We start from the raw sequence: 13,782 nt of genomic DNA on the forward strand, positions 1-13,782 counted from the left end.
AGGATGACCGGGGCCATGTATTGCAAGATTTTGGGGAAAAACCTCGTTCCCTCAGATAGAGCATTGAAGATGGGTCGAGGCTGGGTCTTCCAACATGACAATGACCCGAAGCACACAGCCAGGATAACCAAGGAGTGGCTCTGTAAGAAGCATATCAGGGTTCTGGCGGGGCCGAGCCAGTCTCCAGACCTAAACCCAATAGAGAATCTTTGGAGGGAGCTAAAACTCCGTGTTTCTCAGCGACAGCCCAGAAACCTGACTGATCTAGAGAAGATCTGTGTGGAGGAGTGAGCCAAAATCCCTTCTGCAGTGTGTGCAAACCTGGTGAAAAACTACAGGAAACGTTTGACCTCTGGAACTGCAAACAAAGGCTACTGTACCAAATGTTAACAAGGATTTTCTCAGGTGTTCAAATACTTATTTTCAGCTGTATCATACAAATAAATAGTTAAAAAATCATACGTTGCACCTACAATGACAATTTCAGAACCCTTCATGATTTCTAAGTGGGAGAACATGCAAAATATAAGGGTGTTCAAATACTTATTTTCCTTACTGTATATGTGTGTGTATATATACACATATATATATGTGTATATTTAATTATGTATATAAATATATATACACATATACAGAATGTGTATGTATATATGTAAATGTATGTATGAAGATAAATTTTAGGAGGTAGATTCTGTAGCTTCCTGCTCCTGTACATAAAAATGTAATGGAGATTTAAAGGATCATTACATTGTATTTAGCAGAAGTTACTCTCTGAGTAAGCTTACACAGCCACAACTAGAAATGTGTTGGATCTTCAGCCTATTACATGATCATGCATTTTGTGAACAGCTGTTTTTCTGAAACCTTACAACATTCTGTCTTTCCACAGCAAAATAGACTTATGTGACAAAATGCAGTAGTGCTAATGACAAAATGTGGGGCTTTTACGCAAAGTGAAAACTAAACAACTTTTCCAGTAACGGCTTCATTCTGTTTCCCTGTCCTCAGAGCACTTAATTTACTGTCAATGTGATATGTTTTAACATGCAAGTAAAAACCTCCTTTATTTTTTTTATTTTTTTTTTACAATTAAGCTCCTGGACATTTATTTGACTTCATAGAAATCGGATCAAACAACACGCAAAACCACAGAGAATATCAAGAGATTTAATCCAGACTAAAAGACACAAGATAACAGTAATGTGCAACGTCGTCCACTGTAAATCTTGTCACAATCTAAAAGTTTACGGCCATCCACTTTTCTTCCCATGCCTCAGACAGACCTCCCACAACTACTTCTAAATTACTGCTTTGGGGAAAATAAATGCTACAGGCGCACAAGTTGTCCAGTGGATAGCAGTGTTTCATCAATCAAATGCAATTATCACCCGTCAAGAGCGTAGCAAGTTTCATTGTTGCTACACATGGTAAAATAGTTTTAGATGCTACACAACCACAATGTGGCAAGAAATCCTCTAAATTGTGGAAAGGAGAAATACTCCTGACATCACGTACGCATACAAAACAAAAGCTCTGGTTTCTGGTAATGATCATGCAAAAGACACATGTGAATGAATACCCTCAAGGCAAAAAGTCAGTCAAAATGTTTTTTAACACTGAGAACAGTACAACTTTAGACAGAAAACAACCTAAAAACTGTCAGTTGACGCCGACTTAGTTCACTTACATATGTACATTAAAATTATTACAACTGTCAGAATATACAACACATGCAGTAGATTTTTGTTTCCTCTAGTGAGAGGAGTCATGAATAAGCCTTACTGCACACACACACACACACTATTTTTCAATACATAGTTCAAAAGTCCATAAAGCACATTTACCAAAATGCCTAAAATCATTAAATCATTTGAGGTGAACAGAAATAAATTTAAATGACTAAAATCACATTACAAAGGTATTATTTGAAAGGCACTTGGCAATGCACATCATTCCTAAAGCTCTCCTTGAAAGTTTTTTTTCCTGAAAAATTGTACGCATGTATGTTTGTAGGGAACTGACTAGCTCTTTATTTCCCTAGCCCGGAGATTGTGTGGCTGAGTTTTTAGTTTTCTTTCTTCTCTTCAAGAGTAGAGGATTAGTAGAGTCTTCAATGGTTTTGATTTTAATTTGATCATAGTCCACTCTCATGGTTTGCAGGGCACTTGTCATTTCCTCCTGATGATAACAATACAAATAGCACTTTTATCAAACACAACCGAGATTTAAACAGTACGCACATCCAGTTTTAAGTTAATATTAATTGGATGAAGAATATGTGTAAAGCATAAAATATGAGCATGAAATAATTTAAAATGAACTATATTATCAAACCCAAACCCATGCTCAACCATACTCCTAATTTTTCAATTAATAAAAACAAATCAAGAGTCGTTTCTGTTCGTCTAAAGAAGCAGCAGCAAAGTGACCACGCTTACCTTAACCTTCTCCCAGACATCTTGTTCCTCGTGCAGCACTCGGCTGGTGTGAAGAGGCGTTTGTGGGACCTCCACTGACTGCTGCATTGGCGAGAGAATATGGATAAGTGTCGAAATCTCACAAACATCTCTGAAAGGCAGCAGTTGCTCACAAAGATTCAAGCCTACAGGGAGCTGCTCACATTAATCCAGGGATGGTTTATGAACTCGCTGATGTTCATTCTCTGGGTAGGCTCGGTTTTCAGTAAGTGACAAATTAGCTGTTTGGCTGAAACAGGAAATCATTATTTAGTGTTCATATGTGTCCCCCGCTACCATATGGAAGACATATATTTCACAGTCATACAGTAACTGCAATTCTGAGGGACAGTTGTTGTTTTTTCAAATGTCATTAGGCTTAATTCTGATGACAACATGACACAAAAATATAAAATCAGAATGCTGCAATGTGTACTTCAAAGAATCCAAAAGCATTTCAGGAAGACAGTGAAAAATCACTATTATGCATTGCTGCTGTACATTTGTATTAAAGCCACAGAATAATATCATTACTGGAAGTTTACAAAAATGTATGGTGAGTCAACCCAAGAGAAACACTTATTTCAAGTAGTTGAGCATGCATGGAAAGTAAAACAGAGAAGGGAAGGAGCATTTAGCATGACAGATTTGCAATCTGATAAAACTAATTTTAATTTCCGACACACCTCCCACTTACCTTCCTCAGAGACATCACACCACTCGGAGTTGGGGAACTCATATTGTCCATTACAGATCCTTCTTTTCATTCCTGGGGATATTGCCAGACCATGATGTGAGAAAAAAGGGGGATATCCACAAAGTCTGTGTGCAAGACAGAACGAAAACAAATCTGATGACAAGAATAATCATATTATAAGGAGCAATATAGAGAAGCGTCAATTTAAACAACGTTCTCATTGCAAGATGAAAATAGTAAAATCACTGAGAACACATCACACAGATTGACTTACAGAATATACATAATGACACCCAGAGACCACATGTCACAGGATCTGTCATACTTCTCTGGACCAAGAACTTCTGGAGCTGTCACAATGTCAAAGGAAAGTATTTAAATTGGAAGAATCAAGGATTTTCCGACTAGTTCCCAGGATGTAACTTTTTGTAACCCACTTCAGCCTAGCGACTTTCCACGGGAAGCAAACTGTTAAATCCCCTCAGAGAAAAGCACTCAACAAAAAGACTGTTATGTTTGGAAAAGAAGATGGTAGAAATGTGTTATGAATATAATGACACAAAACAGTATGTTCTGTGCTGTCCCACAGATCGTTGTTTAGCAGATACTGATACTGACATCAAGAGGTCTCATCTCAAAGGAACTCGCATAATTCAATCAGACATTCATTGAAACAAAATTACATGTTCACAGCTGCAAATGTCAGTGTCTGTAAGGCAAAGTCCTCTTGTATATCGTCAACTTGATACAACTACTTTCACATGTAGCTCACAGGTTCTGGCGTCTTACCAACGTAGTAAGGCGTGAAACATGGTGTTGCTAGAGAGTTTAAAGTGGTGATTTCTTTGGCAAACCCAAAATCCGTCAGCTTGAGGAGGGCATCTGGGCTTTTGGAAGTGTACAGCAGGTTCTCTGGCTGAAAGAGACAGCAATAGCAATCAAGCATCTGGAGAACAGAATTCAGATAACAGATAGGATTTTTATCAACCATAAGAAAACAAAAACAGAAATAAAATTAAAAAAAATAATGTAAATAAACATGTGTGTCATATAAGAATAAACACATAGCTGTCATAAAACATTAGGCGGGATGACAACAGATGCTGCAAATATCCTATTTTATGCTCAGTTTTCTCATTATGCAGGTTAGCTGGCTGGTAACTTTGAGCTCTGCAGGTTAGTCTGCCCAGGAAACCCGATTCCCTTCTCTGTCACCCCATGGTGCCTGTCTCTCTTAACTAAAGGCAAGTATGTATGGAAGCCCTAGAGCAGTTTTGTAATGTTATTATCAGAGATAAGAAGTTAAAATGGCTCAGATCGAGTTGACGTTGATGGACTTCAGGTTTATGTTACTTTATTGGTACCCGTGGGTTTACAGTTTAAGAGGTAGGACATCCTTAAATCTTTGTAGACCACCACATAGCATGCAACACACAAAACATTAAAACATTTAAAACAGACAATAAAACATGGATAAAAACAATAGAAAACAGTAGATGACCAAAGTGCTTGTGTGTTTTGTGCAAGTAGTACCATTTCTACAGTTTGTTTAATAGAGTGATTGCCACTGGGACAAAACTGTTTTCAAATCTTGTGGTTCTGCAACAATGGACTTTTAGCCTCTGTCCAGAAGGGATATACTGGAATTCTCTATTCAAAGGGTGTAGGCTATCTCCTGAGATGGCCAAAGCTATCCGCTGTAGTGTTGTGTTAAGCATACAGGGATGTGGGGTGCTGCTGGGTCTCCCGAGACAGGTTACTTGACAATTTTACAACTTGGTTGGTGAAGCTAACAAAAGGAAAAACGTATGACTGTATCCTGTTTTTAAAATAAAATAAAGTGTTAACATTGGGTACATACTATGGTACATACATATGTGGAAATAAGATTACTTGAATTATATTAACAATAAGTATAAAACATCAGAATAAAACATCCTGTGTCCCTGATAAATTAGAAACCTAATACGACTACATTGTGAGGGAAATATCTTTGATATTTGGGTTGCTAAAAAAACTAAAAACTTCTGACAATGACTGATACATTTGAGTCAAGGAAATCATTTTCAAATCATATTTGCAATATAATGTGCATTAATTTGTTAATTTTTAATCAAATTAATTAAACATAATGGTCCATTTATGTAACTAAATACCTTGTCTCATATTCCTAAGCACTATATATATATAAGGTTTCTAGATTACATTTTTGTAAAACTGCCCTTTATATGTGCTTTCATGCTATTTGCCACATACAGTGAGATATTACCTTGATGTCCCTGTGAGCAATGTTGATGGAATGCAAGAAATGTATGGCTCCTCCAATACTTTTCATGATGTCCGAGGCCTCTGAGTAAACAGGAAGTGAAGAGAGACGACATGGACATGATGGAGTTCAAAGGGAAAGATGCAAATTAAATTATACATTCACCAGCACATTTTGGGGTTGTTGAAGTTATAATCCTTAAAGGTTTTCATGAAATGAGCGTTTCCTCTTGTATTTTGTGGCTGACACTTTTTCAGGTTACTAGTAGAGTCAGAGTAGAGCAGAGTCCACCAGTGTCTCGGTTCTCGATCACTTTTCTTGATTACTCAATTTGTTATTGTGTATATAAAATGTCAGAAAATTGTAAAAAAAAGTTTAAATTAAAAACAAAAAAAACTTTTGATTATTAAAAAAGAAGCTAATTAATTTCCTGATTATTGATTAAGAAATGATTGATGAAGAAGATTTACGTTCCAGTCATTACCTAACTGATAACAGTTTTACTGTTTATTCTTCACACTCCTACAGACCTATCAGAACTGTGTGTTGCTGCTTCACATTAAAAGCATTCAACTGGAAAAACACAGATGGCTTTTATTGTAAAGCAGTCACACTGTAAGAAACATTGTATTTGTAACTGTGGGTTAGCAATTTCACGATTGTTGATCAAATAGCGACTTCAAATCAAGACTGTCATTATGGACATTTTTTTTTTCAGCAGATCACTTTCTGAGATAGCAGGGAAGTGATGGAACAAAAAGGAGCGACCCCAGTGAGCGCTTACAGGCTACAGGCTGCACAACTCCAACTTCTCAGAAAAGTGACCAACTCCTTTTACTTGGCTTTGCTGTTATGTGAAAAAGTACTCACACTGTGCACAGCAAGAAATCAAAAACATGGTTGCTCAAGTGATGATGGGAAAAAAGCCAATTAAACTGACTTCTTTATCAAAACAGCATAGATTTACATTGTAAACAGACAAACCAGTTGGTCTTCAGTTGTACAAAGTATTTCTGACAAAATAGCTGCTGGAAGAGTATTTGCTGCCCCTAGAATCCTAGAAAAACCTCACTTGCTATAACCACTAGTAAACACAAATGCACCAAATCAACAAGGATTGATATCGTAAGGATTGTAACTTCAACTTGCTAGAGCAATAATAATCCTTTTACCTCTTTCTGTAAATGCATGATCCCCTCTGTCTTGGATATGACTGAATAGTTCACCTCCATCCATACTGAAAACAAAAACAGCAAAATGGAAAAGAAGCACAGTATAATAAGTCTGTATGTAACAGGATGGTCACAATGTAAAGTCAGAAGCAGAAGGCTATCCAAGGTCTACATATTACTAAATCTGTTTTTATATACGACCTTCGGACAATGTCCAAGGAATCAGGTCCCGACAAAGTCCAGAGTTTCCCTTTCACACATGTAATGTAGCACACAACATGAGATTGTCCGAGTCAGATGGATTCTCACTTACTGGGAGTGATACGTTTGGTTTAGACGAGGAGTGTGGCTGAGATGAGCATGCAGCAGACAGGACATAACGCAGATTACACCGCGTCAAGGAGCCAGTTCGTTAATTGGTCATAAACTACCAAGTCTTTTATCGTTCCTTGAATTTGTCTGACAATGTTGGTGTTGTCTTTGTTTTATTTAACCTTTATTGAACCAGATATATATATTTTTTTAGATCAAATCTTTGCTAATGGTGACCTGGTCAAGTGGGCAGCAACGTTACACATTGGTTACATGTTGGTGACATACAAACAACAAAATACAAAACAACATGACAAATGTAAGACAGTAGAGGTTAGATGTACACACAGTAAAAAACACATACAGATAAAATGCATCCAACAAAAAGACATGACAACATTTGTATGCAGTGTAGCAAGAACAAATTTTGGTAAAAACTTTGAAGTTGTCTCTTTATTTCTTGTTCTTTTTTTAACTGATTTAAAAGATGAGGAAGTCTAGTTTGAATGTAGCGTGAAGATGATTCTAAGACCAAGTGCAGTAATAAAATAGACTCCTTCATTCAGTCGGCACACGTAGCACCTTTAAATTGTATGTATTATGTTCAAGTGCAAGTATAAATTCAGAGCATTGGTAATCTGCAGAGAATGGCCCTATAAATTAATACATACAAGTGCCTTACTGAGAAAAGTTCCCAAATATTGTCTCTCTAGTTAGAAATGTAGTTGTCGTCCTTGTGTGTCATATGTCTTCTTCCTCACCCTCAGATATTGTTTTTTTTTTTTTCAGTTTGTGCGAGTCCCACGGAACGTCATCATGCTGATACATTCTCACACTTTGGGCTCAATCTGAGATTACACAGATTTTGTGCTAGGGAAATGGCTGCATAAAGACACTTTGTTGTCCTATCGAATTTATTCAGACATTTGACTTCTCACATTCTGTACAGCTTTGCCAGGTAAGCTCTAGATAATTTCACGTTTGCAATCCATGTGCATATGTCAAAGAGTTATGAGTAGACTTCAAACACTATATTATCATACTATTACTTTTCCATTCAATCCGTATTAAAAACTGCTGCTATGACAGAAAGCTAAAATAATTTTCCTTAACACAATAAACTGCCTGTTCGTTCTTGAGGTAAAAAGCTTTTGATCTAAAACAGCTGGAAATAATCTACACTTGTAACCACTAAACACAATCCATCATTAGTCACTTGTAATGTTCAAAGTCAGGATGACTAAATTATGAACAACACATTAATCATATCCTACTCAGCTTTGACAACAACTTTTTATTCTTTTGTGACACATGAGATGGCTGTAGATCAGGTAGACGCCTGCCTTATTATATTCTAGACAAAGCAGCCTGACTGCTCTTTATTAAGGAAGGAAATCTACTTTTGTCAACATATGCAATCACTTTTTAAGACCACACATTCATTATTTGTGTGTGTGTGTGTGTGTGTGTGTTTGTGTGTGTGTGTGTGTGTGTGTGTGTGTGTGTGTGTGTGTGTATGTGTGTGTGTGTGTGTGTGTGTGTGTGTGTGTGTGCACAGAAGAACACACCACTCCATCACGATGAGGAGGCATTTCCTGCTCTGGTAGAGATTCTCATAAACATCTATGATGGGTACAATATGGGGGCAGGGTGACACCCTCCAGTGGATCTCCACCTCCCGTCTGGACTCTGGACAATCCTGCAGCATCTGACACACACACACACACACCAGAAAAATGAACAAATCAAAAAGCCTGACGTGATTTAAGTTACAAACAGTCATGTGAACCTGCTCTAGCTTTAATAGGAACTGTATATATTTTATTTTTGGGTGTAGAACAATCTTAATACTATTAAATAAGGTGTTCTAATTGATGTCACACATCTTTTAGGCCACAACATTTTTTGTCACATACAGCAACCATCTCCTCACTATCCGTGAAATGCCTGGCCCCTGAACACACTGTCAAAAAACGCGGTCTCTGTAGACAGCCCAGGATCCACAACAGGCAACAAAACTCCAGATTCTATGAGTATATGTCACTAATGGGGTTTATCATTTTGCGCTTTATATCCTGCCCTTGCGACCAGCACGGCCCTCAACTACGTCCGCAGACGCTGTATATTATATGAGCGGACGCGTTGTCCGGCTCCCAACATCAGCATTTTCTTCAACTAATGTTATTGTAGCAGGTGGCCCAAATCTTAGGGGGCTGCGCCTACACCTAGAATCTGGAGTTATATTACGTAACTATTTTGTATAGCCTTTAACGTTTAAGGCTATTGCTATTGGATTAGGGCGAAGCTGATGTAGTCAATACCACCTGGGACAAAGGGTCTACAAGCACAACATAGACTAATTTCTTCTCAATGCGCTGACAGGTGATTGTATGAGATAATATGTTATTTTGATTAAAAAAAATAAAAAAACTTCCATGATACAAATTGGCCTAAAACCAATTGTGAGACCGGAGCAAAGTTGGTGGAATAAGTTCAAGTTTTGTAGTCTACACAGTGTGTGAGGTGTCCAAAATAAACCCCGGACTGAAAATGAATTAACTTGCTCAGCAGAAAAGGGATTTTCATCCCAACATTATTCATTTTATAATGTCAGCCCTGGAGGTACGGGTCTCACCTGGTTTTCTAACCACCACGGTCGAAAACAAAGCAAGCAGGAAAGGTTAACACATTGAACATTTTAAATGAAACAGCTTATTAACGTGCGCTTGTTGCCCCCGTATGTTGACATTTCCCAATGCCTTCCTACAGCTGCTTAATAAAAGCGGGCTTTCCATACAAAAACGTAGCCTGCATGTGTCATTAGTATGAGAACCAGGGCTCGGGTCATGCTCGGACATAATATCTTAATGCCTGTTGGGCCCCTTGAAAATGGGCCCCCTGATAAAAGAAGTGGATGTGAAGGTATGCATCATCCAGAGCCACTGACATAAACCACTTGTGGTGACGTACACATTCCAACACATGCTTGACTGTCAGCATGTGGAATGGACGCCCCATAGTGGACCGGTTGAATTGGGACAGGTCGAGAATGGGACACAACCCGCTTCTGTGTCACCTTGAACCCGTGTAAATGAGGCGTGGCGAGAGATTGCAGCAGTAAGTTTCCCGGGCCTCCTCCAAAAACAGCCAAAATGGAGCTAGGCTCCTGGACGTACACATCCCCACTGGAGGCCGCGAGCAGGGGCTGGAAGCTCAACCGGGAGCGCTATGCCTCTCTGGTCTGCCGCCTTCTCAGTGATGTCTGGAAGAGATCTAGGAAAAGAGCCCTAGCGGTGGAGAGTGGAGCTGCCTGTGGCAGAGGGGAAGACCGTCGAAGCGGTGCCCCTTGCCGTCCCGGACACTGGGAGAGCCGCAGTGGGTGGGCATCTATCCTGTCGGTCTCGCAATCTGCCATCTATCCCCCCGTTGACCTGAAAAGCCAGAACAGCGTCCGCCTGGCGCTGTGATATTTTCCTTACAGCATTAAATTTGCAGGATGTCAGTTTTACAGACGTTTTTATCAGATTATGTTAGAAGAACCACACACTATGATTTACTGTTGTACATTTCTTTGCTGGATTAGTCTGTCACTGTCTATCATGATAAAATGTTCCTTGTTTTCTGAAATGCACCACTTTCACAAGAAATAAGAAACTTCTGCACAATGACTCATTTATGATCTAACACATTAATCCTGTGGAAGATAATGATGTTTACGAATGTTCAAAGAATAAGGACAACTGGATGTTAAACTGTATATATGATTTGGACACTGGCACTGCTTGTCTGTCTACTTTAAGTCAAATTCAGCATGTACATTTAATCTAAAATACTGCACATATCCTGACTAAAACACTCCCTCTTTCCTCCTCAAAAGTTACAGACTGAGAAATGGCACATACTAAGGAAAGCTCATTGTGGGACATGCTCTAGTGGCTGTAATTCTGTACCAACGCTGAATTTTGGGAAAGAGACTTCCGATACAGTATTAGGGGACCACTAAGGTCTATATAAAAGCATCCAAAGAGCACCATGTCATGGCACTTTTAAGAGAAATACTATCTGACAAATGCAAATTAGAAAGCACACAAACAGAAATATGGGAAGGGATTTTTTCTTCTCATTAACAACAAAAAAGTTAGTAAAGTCTACACAAATATGTGGCTTTGCAAACAATAACATACTTGTATGAAACAAACAAATATCAGGATAAAGATTGGTCATTTGCTAGTTTGTCCATTTTGTTCATCTCAAAACTCCGTCACTGCCTGATGAAAGCTGAGCGTTTGCTATCCGCATGACACCTGGTCCTGCTGTACCCCACCAGACGTCATAATCTCTCAGCCATCTCAGGCCTCTTGCATAGGCTACTTTTAGACACAGATATTTTCCCCACTCTCTCTCGCTCTCTCTCTCTCTCTCTCTCTCTCTCTCTCTCGTGCTTGTAGCATTAGGATAGGAAAAGTCAACACTCCCTTTTTCAAAGCAGACACCTCAACATGGTAGTCCAAAGGCAAAAGCTGTAGGACAATATATAATTTACAAACTGTGTGACAAAAATTAGAACTTCACAAAGCCGTGTCTTGTGTACAAACCCATAACTCACATCTAATGGCAACAGTGACCCCACCTTAAACTCTGGCAGGGCTCCGCTCTAAATATTGCCTGTCACTCCGATTGCACAAATCACAAAGGGTACTCTATAGTTGGATACATATCACACACATGCCTTAGGAGTGACTAACTGATCCAGAGAGTTCATTGGGGTGACATTTAACTGTCCCTACTGTCCTGAGGAAAGATAAAAATAGTGTAGGAGAAGCTGATTTTCTCAACTCAAAGATAAGAGAAAAGCATAACTTTTAACCCGCTCAGCTTAACCAGTACTTAACTACTACACTTTCTTTTACTGATCATGTGACAAATCCTTGCATGATTGTCATCATTAGCCAGACTTTGATCCTGTTCACTGCACAGGGTAATGAAAATCAAGTTTCCAGGAAAAAAAATCTAATATTTGTGTATCACAGAAAATGTAGGTAACAAGTAGCCTATAAGTGGAAGAGTTGAGTACATGTGTATTAAATTGATGTAATACACAATGCTGTTTTGTTAATCAAAACCATTTAAATGCAGATTATATTCAAGTCTTTAAACTCTATTCCAAAATGCTGGGTTTTACTTTGCAAGGACCTTGAAACAAAAAGTATCACAACGTAGTCCAAAATCCATCTCAAAGCTTCACCTCCACCACTTGGGAGACAGCTTAACCTAGTAAAAGTTAAGCTGCAGAATTCACAAACATAAATCATCTTTCAAACCATATTCCACAGACCAGTAGTATTTAGTGGCCATAATGTTTTTGGTCAAAAAGGTCCCAATTAAGCCACATTAGGGCAGAGAGTCTTACAGATAGTTATAAAGATTTGTTCTAAGGTCTGCATAATGTGCAAGACTGTGCAAATGAACTTGCCAGAGGTGATATGACCGGTTCAAGTGTCAAAACTGTTCTCCCCACCTGTGACACGTCCTGAGAGCTCAGTTATATACAAAAACATCCACAACACGTCTAAACACGCTCCATCTCCAAACCAATATCAAATATCTATTATTGTAACTATACACGCTAGTTATTTCTAGTAAATACTAAATATAACATGCTCTGCTATCTTTATTAGCAAATAGGACATGATAGTGGTGCAATCTTTAAAATCCAGCTATTTGACACTAGGCCAATGGACGTCATATTTGTATTAATATAGCCACAATAAAAATAAAAATAAAGAGTTTATAACAGCTGTACAAACACGAGCACGTCCCTCAATATCATTTGACCAACGTCCATTTACTGTAATATATACACTTCAGAGAAAAGATTAAAGATCAGTGTGTTTACCTTTAGTGCATACTTTTCTCCACTCTCTTTTTGGAATATTTCCAACACTCTGCCATTTATTCCCATCCCGAGCACCTGCCTTGTTACAGTGTAATCGTCTGTTATTACGTTCCTTTTGATTTGAAGAGGATTGTTAAACGATTTCACAAAACATTGTGGGAAAGGAGCAGAGTTCAGTTTAGGCTGCTGTTGGATCGGGAAAGCCGGCTGGAGATGATTCGACATGTTACTATCGTAAACACATGAGTGATAAGTCCGACAGGTGCGTTTCTCGTCTTCTCACAGCAGGAAGTAGCTGGTTAACTTTCTTGTCGGAACACCTAGCGTTAGCTCATGTTGTCCCACCGCTAGCCGGGATAGCTAGGCAGCTCTCACTCTTGTCCTCCGCAAGCAGCAGGTGACTGTCAGGAAATCAAATTTCAACTGAGAGTCGTGACAAACTGCCAGGCAGTTTAACAAGTTGGTTTAGGTTTCAAGCAGTGGGACACCCTTTAATAAAAAAATTACATAATCAATGTAAAAACAAATTACCAAACTTCCGGGCTGAAATGGTGGACGTTAAAGCAGCATTACACTAACAGGGGCGTGCCTGGGGAAAGGAGGGTGACAGGGGGCCCCAACTACCACCCACCGACTCTCATTTCATCCCCACAGAGCGATACATTTAATGTAATACCGCACCTGCTGTGTCGATTCTTCAACCAATCTCCCGCTCCGTTGTCCCCTCACTCACTAACAAGACCCCGAGGTATTTCAACTCCTTCCCTTGGGGTAAGGACTCCTTCCCTACCTGAAGAAGGCCCTCCAACGGTTATGTGTTGCATTTATTGCAAAAAGTGCAGCCAACGCATGGCTGCTAATATAATAAAAGGTAACACTGCTAATAATATAGCAAAAGAGGAGCTACCTTTTACTAAATTTAAGTCCCAGATCATCAGCACTTTATAAGTTTATTTTTGAAACAATTGAGGTTATTGGGTTTT

General features: G+C 38.9%; 1 protein-coding gene across 3 annotated transcripts; it reads right to left on the reverse strand.

Moving 5' to 3' along the window:
* Positions 1-1,151: 1,151 nt before the first annotated feature.
* Positions 1,152-13,364, reverse strand: LOC117947996 (MAP kinase-activated protein kinase 2-like). 3 transcript variants are annotated; one of them, XM_034877418.1, is made up of 10 exons: positions 12,800-13,363; positions 8,472-8,611; positions 6,592-6,656; positions 5,423-5,502; positions 3,943-4,069; positions 3,428-3,503; positions 3,154-3,278; positions 2,621-2,706; positions 2,439-2,516; positions 1,152-2,178 (listed from the first exon to the last, which is right to left on the reverse strand). In XM_034877418.1, exons 1-10 carry the CDS (start codon positions 13,022-13,024, stop codon positions 2,038-2,040), a joined length of 1,143 nt encoding a protein of 380 aa, XP_034733309.1. In that variant the 5' UTR covers positions 13,025-13,363; the 3' UTR covers positions 1,152-2,037. The 3 variants fall into 3 exon arrangements, with proteins under 3 accessions (XP_034733309.1, XP_034733308.1, XP_034733310.1); XM_034877417.1 differs by having other exon boundaries at positions 2,439-2,519; positions 12,800-13,361; XM_034877419.1 differs by lacking the exon at positions 2,621-2,706 and having other exon boundaries at positions 2,439-2,519; positions 12,800-13,364.
* Between the last annotated feature and the right edge of the window lie 418 nt (positions 13,365-13,782).

The sequence above is a fragment of the Etheostoma cragini genome, chromosome 7 (genome assembly GCF_013103735.1).
Source record: "Etheostoma cragini isolate CJK2018 chromosome 7, CSU_Ecrag_1.0, whole genome shotgun sequence".
In the NCBI taxonomy this organism is placed as follows: domain Eukaryota; kingdom Metazoa; phylum Chordata; class Actinopteri; order Perciformes; family Percidae; genus Etheostoma; species Etheostoma cragini.

What these genes read in the sequence shown, in the direction of transcription:
- LOC117947996 (XM_034877417.1), bottom strand. Translation starts at nt 13,024, where the DNA reads ATGTCGAATCATCTCCAGCCGGCTTTCCCGATCCAACAGCAGCCTAAA. An exon ending in CTCCTCATCGTGATGGAGTG is followed by an intron (nt 6,657 to 8,471) that starts GTGTGTTCTTCT and finishes TTTTGTTTTCAG; the next exon opens with TATGGATGGAGGTGAACTAT. An exon ending in TTGCTCACAGGGACATCAAG is followed by an intron (nt 4,070 to 5,422) that starts GTAATATCTCAC and finishes TGTCTCTTTCAG; the next exon opens with CCAGAGAACCTGCTGTACAC.